At 40.3% G+C, this 13,501-nt stretch overlaps 1 protein-coding gene across 2 annotated transcripts in view; it reads left to right on the top strand.

Annotated features, from left to right (window-relative positions):
* The first annotated feature begins 10,096 nt into the window (after positions 1-10,096).
* The window catches only part of PTPRR (protein tyrosine phosphatase receptor type R), a 228,625-nt gene continuing 225,220 nt past the window's right edge, over positions 10,097-13,501 (top strand). Inside the window, exon 1 of one of the 2 annotated variants that reach the window (XM_031463125.2) lies at positions 10,097-10,394. In XM_031463125.2, coding sequence (XP_031318985.2) covers positions 10,334-10,394 — 61 coding nt within the window. In that variant the 5' untranslated portion in view covers positions 10,097-10,333. The remainder of the gene's footprint in view (positions 10,395-13,501) is intronic. The other variant, XM_010988223.3, reaches the window with a different exon arrangement.

Below are 13,501 nucleotides of genomic sequence, written 5' to 3'. Positions count from 1 at the left end.
GATACCCTGCGAGTGAGCAATTTAACTTTTATGTGTGTGCCTTGGAGGAACTATGATAGACATGCCTGGAAAACATGTGCAAGGATGTATGAAAATAAAAAAAGACTTATTTGTAATAGAAGAATAAAGTGGAAACAATTTAGCTTTATAGAATATAAGGCCAGTTAGTAAATCTTAAAATAAAAAATTATTGCATATTATTTATGTATACTACAGTAAAGTTCAAAGATAGAATAAGGAACTATGAAATCACGATCATCATCACATTTGAGCAGGAAGGTAATAGGCATGAAAAAGAAGCTATATTTGTGAATTTTTTTTTTGTTTTTAAATAAAAAGAAACCAAGAGAAAGAAAAATACCATATGATATCACTCATAAGTGAAATCTAAAAAAAAAAAAAAGCCGAAGACAAATGAACTTGAATATAAAACAGAAACAGACTCATAGACATAGACTACAAACTTGTGGTTGCCAGTGAGGAGATGGGTGGGTAGGGATAGACTGGGAATTCGAGATTTATAAGATACTGACAGGTGTATATAGAATAGATGAACAAGTTTACACTGCATAGCGTAGGAAATATATACAAGATCTTGTGGTAGCTCACGGTGAAAAAGAGTGTGAAAATGAATATATGTGTATTCATGTATGACTGAAAAATTGTGCTCTATGCTGGAAATTGACACAACATTGTAAACTGACTATAACTCAATTAAAAAAAAAAAGAGAGAAACCAGAAGCAAAAAATAGTAATAATTATTAAAAAGAAAAGGAGTACCACAATTATGTATAGCTTCTATTTATACAGTTCATTTTACAGTCCTTTTTACCCAGTGGGTTTTTTTGTGATGATAATTTCAGTGTTAAGTCAACTGAGTTACCCAGGGATAATGAAAAAAGGGAACAGATGTCCCTCATCCATCCCCTGATCTTAGCTCTCATTCCTAGGATAGGAAGGATCCTGATTTGGAAGGTTCTTCCTAATTTACTGAGTTGCAGTGTGACTCAGAATCTCTGATGTCCCATTCCTGACACCTGGTTTTGACACATTAGAATTTCTTCTTTTAATGGGGCAATGGCTTCACCAGTGCTAGACCTGATGGGGCTGTGTTAGGGATTTGTAACTTTCTTCTCCTGTACATGTTTTCAAGCATTTTAGAGAGCAAGTGAGTGTCATTTGAATGCCTTTTCTTTTATTTATTGTTTATTGAGTTATAGTCAGTCTACAATGCTGTGTCAACCTCTGGTGTACAGCACTATTTTTCAGTCATACATGAACATGCATACACTCATTCTTATATTATTTTTCCCCATGAGCTACTACAAGATCTTGACTATATTTCCCTGTGCTATACAGTATAAACTTATTTATCTATTCTATATATACCTGTCAGTATCTGCAAATCTCAAACTCCCAGTCTGTCCCTTCCCACCCACCCTCTCCCCTGGCAACCACAAGTTTGTAGTCTATGTCTGTGAGTCTGTTTCTGTATTATATTTATGGTCATTTGTCTTCTGCTTTATTTTTTTTAGATTCCACATATGAGTGATATCATATGGTATTTTTCTTTCTCTTTCTGGCTTAGTTCACTTAGAATGACATTCTCCAGGGACATCCATGTTGCTGCAAATGGCATTATGTTGTCATTTTCATGGCTGAATAGTATTCCAATGTATAAATATACCGCAACTTCTTTATCCGGTCATCTGTCGATAGACATTTAGGTTGTTTCCATGTCTTGGCTATTGAATGACTTTTCTTGCTCTCCATAGTGGCTCGCATTAACTGAGGAAGAGTTCTAAAAATGAAGAGTTCAAAAATGGAATGCTATAGTGCAATGCTCTGCAACAATGAGAAATAATGCCATGGAAGTATGTTCCCACAATAGTATTAGGTAAAGAAACAGCTTCCAAATCCATACTGTAATCCTACTGATGTCAAAATTTTGTTGAGATGAACAGTAATTATAAATACACGCATGCAGAGACTCATATTTCCCCAGGACGGGAGGAGAGGGGAATTAGTTATCCCAAAATGTTAAACGTGTTTATCACCAGGTAATGGAATCCATGGCCACACTTTTTTCTTTCTTTATTGTTCAACGGGTACTTTTACTTTCATAATTTAGAATGTTCAACTTCAGGCTGAAGACAGTTAATTTAGATAAGGTAAATTTCAGAAATACGATGTCTGTTTGCCCACTTCTGTGTGGTAAAGTTGGACTGCTGTCTGTGTTTGTGGCTAATTAAAAATAGTTAAATTTAATTTTCTTTCCACATTTGTTATTCAATTTGGTTTTGAAAGGCATACACTTTTCAGTCTTAGTGGTTATCACTTTTGGCACAGACCTATCCATGTATTTATTTATAAATATATATCTATACAAAATATAAAAATATAGTTTAAGTTCTGCAGTCAAGATCTAGGCTAGATTACTTTCTTTTCTAGAATATTTCTAAGACTAGAGGGTCCAGATGACTCCTTTGCAAGAGGGATGATTTATATTTTCCTCCATTTGTTTTAACAACGAAGTAATATTTTGACACTTATCACATGGACTTAAATAAAAAAGATATTTTATTAAAATATAAAGTGAGGGTACTTTTATTCTATCCCAAATAACAAAAATTCAAAATTATTTGCTTACGCTGCTCTAAGAAACAGTACATTTGTAAGAGCTTTGTTCTCCAGCATTTGGACCATACCTAACCCAAGTATTTCGATGCCATTTGCCAAGCAAGAGACGGAGAACACAAAAATGCTTGCTAGCGTATTTTTCTCATTCTTTTCCTGCTTAGATTTCTCATCCATAATACATCAGATTGACTTTTGTTGACACTTTAGTGTAAGGGCAGTTCACAAAGTTTCTTAGTGTCTAAGTCTGTAAGTTTCTTAGTATGAATAAAACATCAAAATATACACCCACAATTCTAAATTAATAAGATGTTTATTTTACACCAAAAACATGAAATAAAGAGCGGAATTCTGAGTGATTATATCCTCTGGCTTTTGGTAGTTGCAATACTGAGTTTTTTTTTATTGGCACAGTTCTGTTACTGTAATTTGAAATCAGTGCAACTTAAATTAAGAAAAAGCTCTGGTGGAGAATTATTTGTTTAGTCTAATTTGACATTTTTCCCCACTATATTTCTCTGTACCTGCTTAGTATATTTAAAGATATGCTGGAATTTTTTTCTGACGCAGTGTGTTTTTTCAGGTTTATTAAGATATCTGTGGAATCATGAGAACCTTTAGCTGGTCCCTCCTCCTAGGAAATTCTTTAACCAGGTGTCTGCTTTGATGACTCTTACCAACTTCAAGTCTCTGTTCTCTGGTCACCGTCTCCACATGGCTTATCTTAAAGACCCTGTTTAATTCTGCACATTGCGTATACTCACATTTTTCCCGTCGTCACTCCCCTAACTACCCTTGCTTTGATCTACGTTTTCCTTTCCCCATAGTCAGTTTCCACCACACGATGTAATCTATTTTTATATGTCCTGTTGAATGTGTATCTCTTTCTCCTAGAATGTAAGCATCATGAGGGCAGAAATCTTTGTCTTTTTTGTTCAGTAATATAGCCCAAGAACTAAAAACACTTCCTGGATCATCACAGGTCCTCCATATATATTTTTAAAATTATTTGAAATCAAATGATGTAGCAAGGAAATGTCCACAGACTATTCTACTGTTTTTTGGACTGTATGTGACTTAGCATATCCCACTGTAACTTGACTTCAAAAAAATAATATTTTCTAGTATAGTCACTGAACAAAGACACTAATGTTGCCCCAGCATATGTGGATTCTGTTGAATGAGTAAAAATAATGGCCACAGACAGATGACTGCTTAGTGCTTTGGGTATATTAGGGGTCATGTTATAGTCATTTTTAGGAAGGTTTTACCTAAGTCTCCCCTCTTGTTGTAGAGGTGCAGGTGTTTCACCAAGGAATATTTTAATCTAAGAGTGTTTCTCAACCCCAAACCATAGACTGATGGATTTTCCTCTTCTCTCCTGGAGACATACAGCTGCAAGAATGAGGGAAAGAAGGGAATATAAGATAGAACCATGACCAGGACTTTTAGTTTCCAAGGGCAGGCAGTCAGTGAGAGAGGCACGAGGGCCCATATTTGGGAGATGTTCTTTCACATCATCTTATTGTCATGCGAGAAAATAATGTAACAGAAATGGAGGGGGATTAAATGATCTAATGACGCCATAGCTACATTCCCTGGGATAGTCTTAGTGTCTTTGGGCTTTGGGGTGAATGAGTTGTTCCATAACATCCTCGTTCAAGAAAAACCAAAAGAATGATCAAGGAATGAAGCAAATGCATTTGACTGGCCCCAAGAAGCTGGTCTAAGCCATAATCGAGGGCTCTCACATCCGTGCGCTGCTCGGGATGATGGATGGTGTAAGTGCAGCCTGATCAGTGTCTTGGGACCAACGGAGAGCTAATGCAGAAGAGTCAGCGGTCTGTAAATCTATTACCGACATCTTGGATGAATCTGACCTTTTCAGTGCCAGGGTAGATGACAGAACAATACACTGGTACCAAGGGCTAGCTCCAAGCAAGGTTTGTACTTCGTTTCCAGTCAGATTTTAATGATGAAGCAATAAGCAGAATCTATAGGTACCCATAGCCTTTCTATCTTTGATTTTATTTTATCTTTCTATCTTTGTATTTTAGTAGGACAGCATATTTCACATAGGTACGGAAGAATGTATGTCTTACTTTGGGTACCTAATTTTTTTCTCAGAAAACATATCGCTGTCTTTGTGTGTTTGTGTTTGTGTGTGTGTGTGTGTATATCAAACAGTTCAAACAGATAAATCTTAACAAACCTAGAACTGGGCTACTTTGTACAATTTAATTGTCATTAACCATCTTGATTGAAGTCTGTTTCTTGAGTTAGAAACATTACCTTTTCCATTTAAACCTCGAAGTTTAAGTCCGTCCATTCATCAGGGAGGCGGTACAGCCACGTTGATAACAGCGTGGTGCTCTGGGTCACCAATTCTGAGTTCTAATTCCAGCTTCACTACTTACTAGCTGGATGACCATGGGCTGGTTACTAGCCTCACTGAGTTTCAGTTCTTTCCGCTATCACAAAAGGAGGATAACACCTCCCGGGCTCTTGTGAGAGCACAATTTGAATAATTTGTGTTTTGTAAATTTGAGTGCTGGCTTCCTGGCGCCCTTCACTGTTTTCCTCACTGTACGCTCGGGCAGAAGGGTAGATTGTTCTGCTTTTTTTGTGGTTGGGAAAATACTTCTAAAAAATTAATGGTGAATCCACTCATCTGAACGTATCTGCCCAGAAATTTCCAACTCACTCCTTTTGATTCTGAGCCATTCCATTCTGAACACGGCTTCCTTCACATCAGTTCTTTAGCTTGTAGAAGTAAATTATTTCTCTTCTTTCCCCCTCTTATACATAGATACGCTCAGGCAAAAGGACAGAGACTTTGTGATGGCTGAAGTGGCTCTGTTGAAGGATGGGGCAGGGTACAAGCACGTTACAGATCTCAGTAAGGTGTTGGTCACTGTCACCTACAGTTCCTGTACATGTTCAGGAGTTCCTTGTATTCATTTCACTATTTCATGTCTCTTGCATGGGCTCACACAGTCCCACGGCCTCTCTCTTCACGCAGAGCAGTTGGAACCTACTCATCCAGCCGGCCTGAGCTCACTTACTGTTCTCCACTCATAATTTCTTGCTTGCTACACACCCTCACTTCCACCGCCACCCTCCAGAGAAGAATCTCCTCTGTTCTGCTCTGCTTTACCTTCAGCTTGCTTTAATAGGATCTGAGCATGATTCTACTTGCTGTTGGTCTTGTCTACTAGGTGCTAGACCCTAGCGTCCACTGCCTCATCCTATGGGGGACAGCCTCCTATGGCTGTTTCTCACCACAGAGCTTTACTGCCAGGTCTAGGGTCCATGTATCCTGCTCTGATCTAATTCTCATGAGCCACCTACAACTGACAGGATTTGTGTTTATTATATGTGAAGTAGTATATCATGGTGGTTTGATGTCAAGTTATCTGACTGTGCGTCCTGACTCTACCAGTTTACCTTTTGGCTGGTTACCTACTACTTGGCTTTGGGCAAGTTACTTCTCTGTGCTTCAATTGTCTCATCTCTAAACTGAGATAATGGTAATGCCTCCTTGTAGGGCTGTTACAAAGTTTAAATGGGACATCCGTATGCTTAGAACAGAGTCTGACACAGAGGAAGCACTAATCAATGGTAGCTCTCATATTTTAATAATAATAATCATCTAAATAATTTGAATAGGAAACTCGAACAGTCAGTAGATCCAATTGCTTTATTTAAAGTGTCCTAGGAAATAAATTTACCATATGATCCAGCAATCCCATTCCTGGGCATATATCCAGAGGGAACTTAATTAGAAAAGTTCCCTCTGGATATATGCCCCCTAGTGCTCATAGCAGCACTGTATATAATAGCCAAGACATGGAAACAACCTAAATGTCCATCAACAGATGACTGGATAAGCAGCTGTAGTATATTTATACAATGGAATACTACTCAGCCAAAAAAATAATACAATAATGCCATTTGTAGCAACATGGATGGATCTGGAGATCATCATTCTAAGTGAAGTAAGCCAGAAAGAGAAAGAAAAATACAGTATATCACTCATATGTGAAATCTTAAAAAAAAATAAAATTTTAAAAGAAAAAAGAGGACACAAATGAACTTATTTACAAAACAGACTCACAGACATAGAAAACGAACTAATGGTTACTGGGGGGAAGGGGGTGGGAAGGGATAAATTGGGAGTTCAAGATTGGCAGATATTAACTACTGTATATTAAATAAACAAGTTTCTGCTGAATAGCACAGGGAACTATATTCAATATCTTATAATAACCTATAATAAAAAAGAATATGAAAACAAATATATGCATGTATATGCAGGACTGAAACATTATGCTGTACACCAGAAATCGACACATTCTAAACTGATTATACTTCAATTAAAAAAAAAGTGTCCTGGGGAACGATGGCCAACATGAATGGTTTTCATCCACTTACAGATAAATCAATGTGGAGGCTCATGTTGGTTATATTTGGTTTGGGGACAGGCTCTGAAAGGCTGTATAAATTTTTCCTGACTCTCACCTCAGGGGAAACAGAGATTATGCACATGCTGGGGGAAAAAAAGTCCACATGATGCTGGTTTTCTGTTTCTCTTTCAAAATGTAAATGATTCCCCTTAGGACACAGCTCTGTAGACCGGTACTCAGCTGCGTGGCTCTCTCTTGTAAATTTCCCTGCTGCTTTACATTGGAAATATCTTTTTAAAACCTTGGCGTAGTTTGTTAACCGAGGTTCTTCTTTAAAGCACCAAATTGCCTTCACTTGTGTCAGATCACAGAGTCAAGCGGAAGCAGCATCTCTAGGCTCGCAAACAATATTTTTCAAAGAATTAAGGGCTTGATTTTTTTCACTAATTGGCTAGTTCACTCACTGTCCTTTGACTTCATGTGTCATGGGATCAAATCTATTGAAGGTGTATTAGGTCAACTCACCAAGGGATATGATTTTTTTTTTTTTGCTCCTTTATCTTTTTCAGGTATATTAATAATGAATGTCCAGTCACCAAAATTACATCTCGCTTGAGGTTATTTTTACCATGTTGAACTATTCTGGTAGTATATCTAGTCTTATTAGAAATTGGAAATTTTGCTGATAAGGGGATTTTCATGCTCAGTTTAATAATTCAGCTCCCTGCACCCCTGGGCAAAATAAATAGCTAGCCGACTGCTTATTGGCAAAGTCACAGCCAATTATTACATTATTTGAAGCTTTAAATGTGCCCCCAAGTAAATGAAATTATCTGTGGGAAAACAAAGGGTTCAGGGCATTAAGGCAGCATTGTTTCATTACCATATGTGCATTTTCTTCTTGGAGACCTGCAGCAATTCCCTGATGTTAGATGAGAAGGGTTACTCCTCTAAGTTTTAAACACTGGTAAATAAGTTAGCTCAAATATCTATTTAGTAAGAATTCCAAAGAGTCGGGGTAATAGTATTGAATTCTATCAACTAATTACTTTTAATTTATTCAAGGTTTTGAGCACCGATTTTGCGTGAGGCACTGCTCTAGTCAGTTGGTACCCATCAGTCAATAAAGTTGTTAAAGATACTTGCCATTATAGAGGTTGGATCCCATTATGGGAAAGGGGTAGTGGTAGGGAAACCGACAATAAATGATAAATGTACTAAGTAATTCTTTGGGTATGTTAGAAACTGATCAATGTTGTGGGGGAAAGGAGACTGGGGAAAAGATGAATTTGGAGTAGAAAAAGAGGTCGCAGCTTAGAGAGTTTTGGGGTGAAATGGTTGTGCCACAGAAATGGTGCGTGACACACTTATGTGGGGAGGTGGAGAAGCCAGGAGAGCCAAGTTGCAGAAATCTCTATTTTCAGCATAGAAGTCCTGTCAGAGTTTTAAAAATGCATTTCATTCTCCCCCTTCTCTCTCCTGTTGGAGTGCAGTTCCTAGCCTTGTCTCTCAGTGCTAGAGATAAAATAAATTATAAAGGAAATGACATTACCTGGGCTCTCAGATCCTATGAGAACCTGCCTAATTTTGGCTCTTGTAGGTAGCATATTTCCCATTAGTTGTCCCAATTCACAGTGGATGGATGAGGAAGGCATTGAATGAGATACGCGGTTCAATTCAACAAGCACTTACCAGTACCTCTTATTTGCCTAGAACGACTTTTATTCAATTTAAGTGATACGGAGATGCAGGAGTCCTTACAGAGCCTTCAGCTGTGTCATAAGATGAGCCACAGACAAATGAATATCTGAAAGAAAAGTATGAGGCCATGCCAAGCAGACGTTGTGTATACAGTCACGTGTGGAAGAGAATGTCAATGTCATCTAGAGTTAGCCCAGGGCTTTCTGGACAAGTGAGACCAAGGTTAGATCCTTGTAAGCTTGAGAGTGGTGGTGAAGCAAGTTTGAGTAATTGGGGAAGGGGTGACCGCATCCCATGAAGACACAGAGGCAGAAAGGGTAGAGCTTCTGGGATGGTTAAGGGAGAGAAGTCTGGCCAAGGACTTCATGACCAGGAGTCATTGGCCACTGGACTAACAGAAGGATCTCCACACTCCAATGTCTTAGATGCAGGGGAACAGCACCTATATTAGACTGTTGTCCCTCCCTAAAGATGCAGAGCTGAACAGGAAGAGCTGGTTACAGAAGTAATTCTATTACCTTTCACCTTAGAAAGTAAAATGGAGACTGGAGATAATTATCTCCAGAAAACAAAACGGTGCCTTCTTTTTTTCCCGATTACATGGATATATTCTACTAATCTACGAGTATGGCCTGAATTCTTTCTGTCACTGCGGTCACAGACTTTGAACTTGAGTCAGGAGAAAGTTTAAAAACGGGGACTGCGCTGCTGAGATGGGAAAAGAGAAAGAAAAGGGGGAAGTGTTAGAAGGCACCCCGAGGATGCGCGTTTACCGCTTACACCCAGCAGGCTGCCCTCCCCCTGAACGCTTTGCCTGGCAACCCAGGATGCTCAGCGGAAGACACCTGTGCTCTCTTCTCGTGGGCAGCCTGGAGAAGCTGGGCGATCTGCAGGCCAGGAAAGGTCAGCTCCCAGCGGGGAGCTCTGTCCACGTGTCAACCAAGATTTGGGGAAGAGCAGGGCGCGTTTGGAGGTTGACACTTTGTCAGGCTCTCTCCCTCCTCTGGTTCCTCAGGTCAGGCCCTCAACTAGTCCCACCCCATTCCCAGGTTTTTGGCGGATGCTGTATCCCTGATAACCGCCTCCAAGAAGCTCTCCCCCCCTCCCCGCGGAGAAGCCTGCTCCCCCCGCAGCCGCCGCTAAGACCCGGAGAAGTGGAATTTCACTTTGAAACTCCCGTGCGGCGCGAGGGCCAGCGCCGGGCATGCTCAGTAGCCGCGGCGCGTCGGAGCTGCTGCTCGCGCTGCGCTGGCCCCGGGCTCCAGGGCTGGCGCGGGAGTTCCCGCGCCGCCTTCCGCGCCGCGGCTGCGGAGCTTCCAGAAGGCCGAGCAGCGGCCGCTCCGAGCGCCTCGGCCCCCGCCCCGCGCCGCCGCCGCCGCCTCCTCTGCCTCTGCCTCTCCTCCTCCCCTGCGGAGACGAAGCCGGTGCTTCCTCCTGTCGGCGCCGCAGACCGCCCTGCCCGCCCCAGCCGGGGACCTGGGCATGAAGCCCGGAGACCCGGGGACACTTGGCGGGGGCTCCTTCCAGTAACACTTGGCCTGAAGGGGCGTCGTGGCGGAGTTGCTCCTCCGCCTCTCGATGCAAACACTATGCGGAGAGCGGTCGGCTTCCCTGCGCTGTGCCTGCTTCTGCTTAGTCTTCACGCTGCAGGTAAGAGGTGGCCGGGCGCAGAGCCGGAGCTGTGGGTGAGATGGGCGCCTGCACATGCCTGGGGACTCTCGGAAAAGCTTGCCTCGCAAGGAAAGCCTTAAAAAGGCAAAGCAGGACAGGAGTGACCGGGAAGGGGTGAGGGAGTCATGCACCTGTTGGAAGACTGAGGTAGAAAACTTAAGCTAAAATCAGCTCCTGATTTTTCCTTACCTTGCATGATTAACAGTGAACGTTTTCCATACGGATACAGGTTTGCTTCCCCCACCCCTCTCCTCCATCTAGACTCCCAGAGCCTGTTTCTGGGCTCTGCACTTGACTGCCAAATTTTCCGGAGACAGACAAGACATCCTGCTGGATGTAACCTTTTCTACTGCAGCGGCTACATCCACAAGGTCTCTTGGTTTAGCGAGAGCTCACAGGGATGCATTGGCTGTAACCTGATGGACCACATTTCCGCCCCAAAGATCCCAATACACGATTCGTATTAATGATGCCGCTCCGGGCTCCTTTGGCCCCTGCTCTTGTCAGTCGAATTTTCTAAACCAATAAGAGGAACGAAAGATTTTTAAATAGGACCCTCTCTTCTCTTTCAGCATCACGGTCGGGTTCCCGGGGCACTAGACAAAAACCCAATCACAGTTTTAAAGCTGAATACACTGGGGAAGGCACTGTCCCTGGGACAGATTTGATGAGGTCCAGCCAAGAGTGACAGTGAGACGGACTCCCAGATATAAATATTTTTGATAGCAGAACCAGTACCAGGTTTCATATGGAAGCAAACCTTAGGAAGTACCTGGGGAATTTCATATGCGATGTCACTTACAGACCCTGCTTTTTGGCTACATGCAGCCTCCATGTAATGCAAGGACTTGCTGGACTGAATCCTTTATCATTTTTATACACACATGAACCAAAATAGAATATGGCAGAGAGATTTTAGAAACCCTACTGCGACAGCAGTTGTCCATGCAGTAGTCCTGTCGCTGTCAAAGACTATGTGTTCTCCCTGAGTCTGCCTGCCACCCAGCAGCACATATTCATTCATTCCTTCAACCAACATTTGTGGAGTATGTACTGTGTCCCAGGGATAGCGAATAAAAATAATGGGTGCAAAATTACAATTTTTGTGCTATCTCTTGAAAAGAGTGGGTGGATCCTTTTCTATGTGGGCAATAATGAGAATGAAATATGGTACTTTCTTATTTCTAGCTAATGCTATTTTAATGTATTGTAAATTTCTTGAACAAGTAATGTATAGGAACATTTAGGCTATAATTAAGTATACATATTAATTGTTATAATTATGTTATATTGTGGAATTTTCAATAATTCTTTGGCACCTCTTGAAAAATAGCAAATAGCTATGACTTGGTCATTAAATTATTTGCAAACAGTTACAGTGAATTCTTTTATTATCACATACAATTCTTTAATGTTGAAATATGAGATTAAAACATATGTATTGAGTTTTATTTACATTATTGTTTAATTATAGCTCTGATACAAACATTCATCCCCCCCCCACCAAAAAAAAACACCTCAATTCCTATGAAGTTTAGGAATGATTTAGCTGATCTATCAAAAATATTAGTGTAGTTAATTTTTTAAATGAATATATAACATTTCTAAAGATAACTTTATTAATATGTCTTGAGTAATTATAGCTTTAAAGTGTAAATAAAATTAAGCAGGTGGAAAACATTTCTAATTTTATTGTAGATGAAGATTTGGGATGAGGAAAATAGAAGACTATTGTTCGTCAAAGGAAAAACCTAGAAGTCTGTAGCTCTAGATTATACCTGGAGCTCTGCCAAAGAGTGTATTACCAAAGACAAACCAATCCATCTCTAATTTGACTTCTTAATTTGCAAAAAAAAAAAAAAATTAACCAATTTGAATTTAGTAAGGCAATGCACTGAAGGCTATCTTCAGATTTCAATTGGAAGATGCTGTGTAGAAATTAATCATATTCATATTTAATATAATGCTTCTGATAGGTGTTTTTCACAGTAGATTGCAAGTTTAATATTGTGGTTGTCTTTCCAGTTTCATTTTGAATGCATTTTAATTTAAACAGCAATTTGTGGGTCACAAGCTGTCATCAGATTAAAGTTCATCAGTTGTCTAAATAACATTGTTAGGACTTTTCATTAGAACTGAAACAAACCAAATTTCTTGATCTAAGTTCCTGCAAGCTTGGGTAATAAGAAAGTGGGTGAGTGGGAACAAAGATCGAGAAGTCACTGATTGTCTCTACTTGTTGAATGTCTGAGTTTGCCTCTCTTACAGAAGACTCTCCTCTCAGGATAGAAGCTGGCTTTATAAAGAAGGGAAATGAATTCTATATATTCAGGCCTCTTTGGCTGAAAAGCTAATTGATCCAATTGATTATACCCAGGGTAACAGCGGCTACTTTATGCTGGCAGAACTGATGACAATGTTCGAACCCTTTAGGGATGGGAGAAATTGACTTCCAGGATGTGAACGCTCTTCTTAGCTGTACTAGGAACTGTCGGCTTCAATGTAGTCATTCTCCTAATGATAAGGTAGCAAGCTGTTTACAACTTGAGTGTCATCGCCAGTCATTTGGTCATGATTGCTTGAGTCACTATGCAAAAGAAATTAAAAAAAAAAAAAATTCTGACCACCTCTGAGTTCTGACTGACTCAAGAGGACAGAGTTCTGTGGTTTGTTTGTAATGCCTATGGGAAAAAGGGGTAAGGGGGTACAATGCTATGTAATTAACATCTCTGACTAACAAATTACTGAGCAGGGAGTAATTGTTAGAGAACCTGGACCCAGCTCTTATCCATGGCAGCTGATTTTCATAGATGTCCTTAACAAGAGAAGTTACAGTGATTGTCCATCTGGCTGCTTACTATACAGGCGAAAGAACTATGTTCCAGTGAATGGTAGATAGTAAAGTATTTACTTTAAATAGTAAAGTGCCAGTTAACAGCACAGTCAGGATGAAAACCCAGGTTTCCAGGTCTGTGATTGCACATTGTATAAAACCCTGCGCTGATTCTGATAGGTGCGGCCACCATTGTGATAGTGGTACCAGATTCGTTTTACTTAACTCTCCTCACTCTTTACTTCTCTGTGAA

Source organism: Camelus dromedarius, chromosome 11 (genome assembly GCF_036321535.1).
Source record: "Camelus dromedarius isolate mCamDro1 chromosome 11, mCamDro1.pat, whole genome shotgun sequence".
Lineage (NCBI taxonomy): Eukaryota > Metazoa > Chordata > Mammalia > Artiodactyla > Camelidae > Camelus > Camelus dromedarius.
Note: the sequence above shows the minus strand (reverse complement) of the source record. Positions and strands in the feature narration are given on the sequence as shown.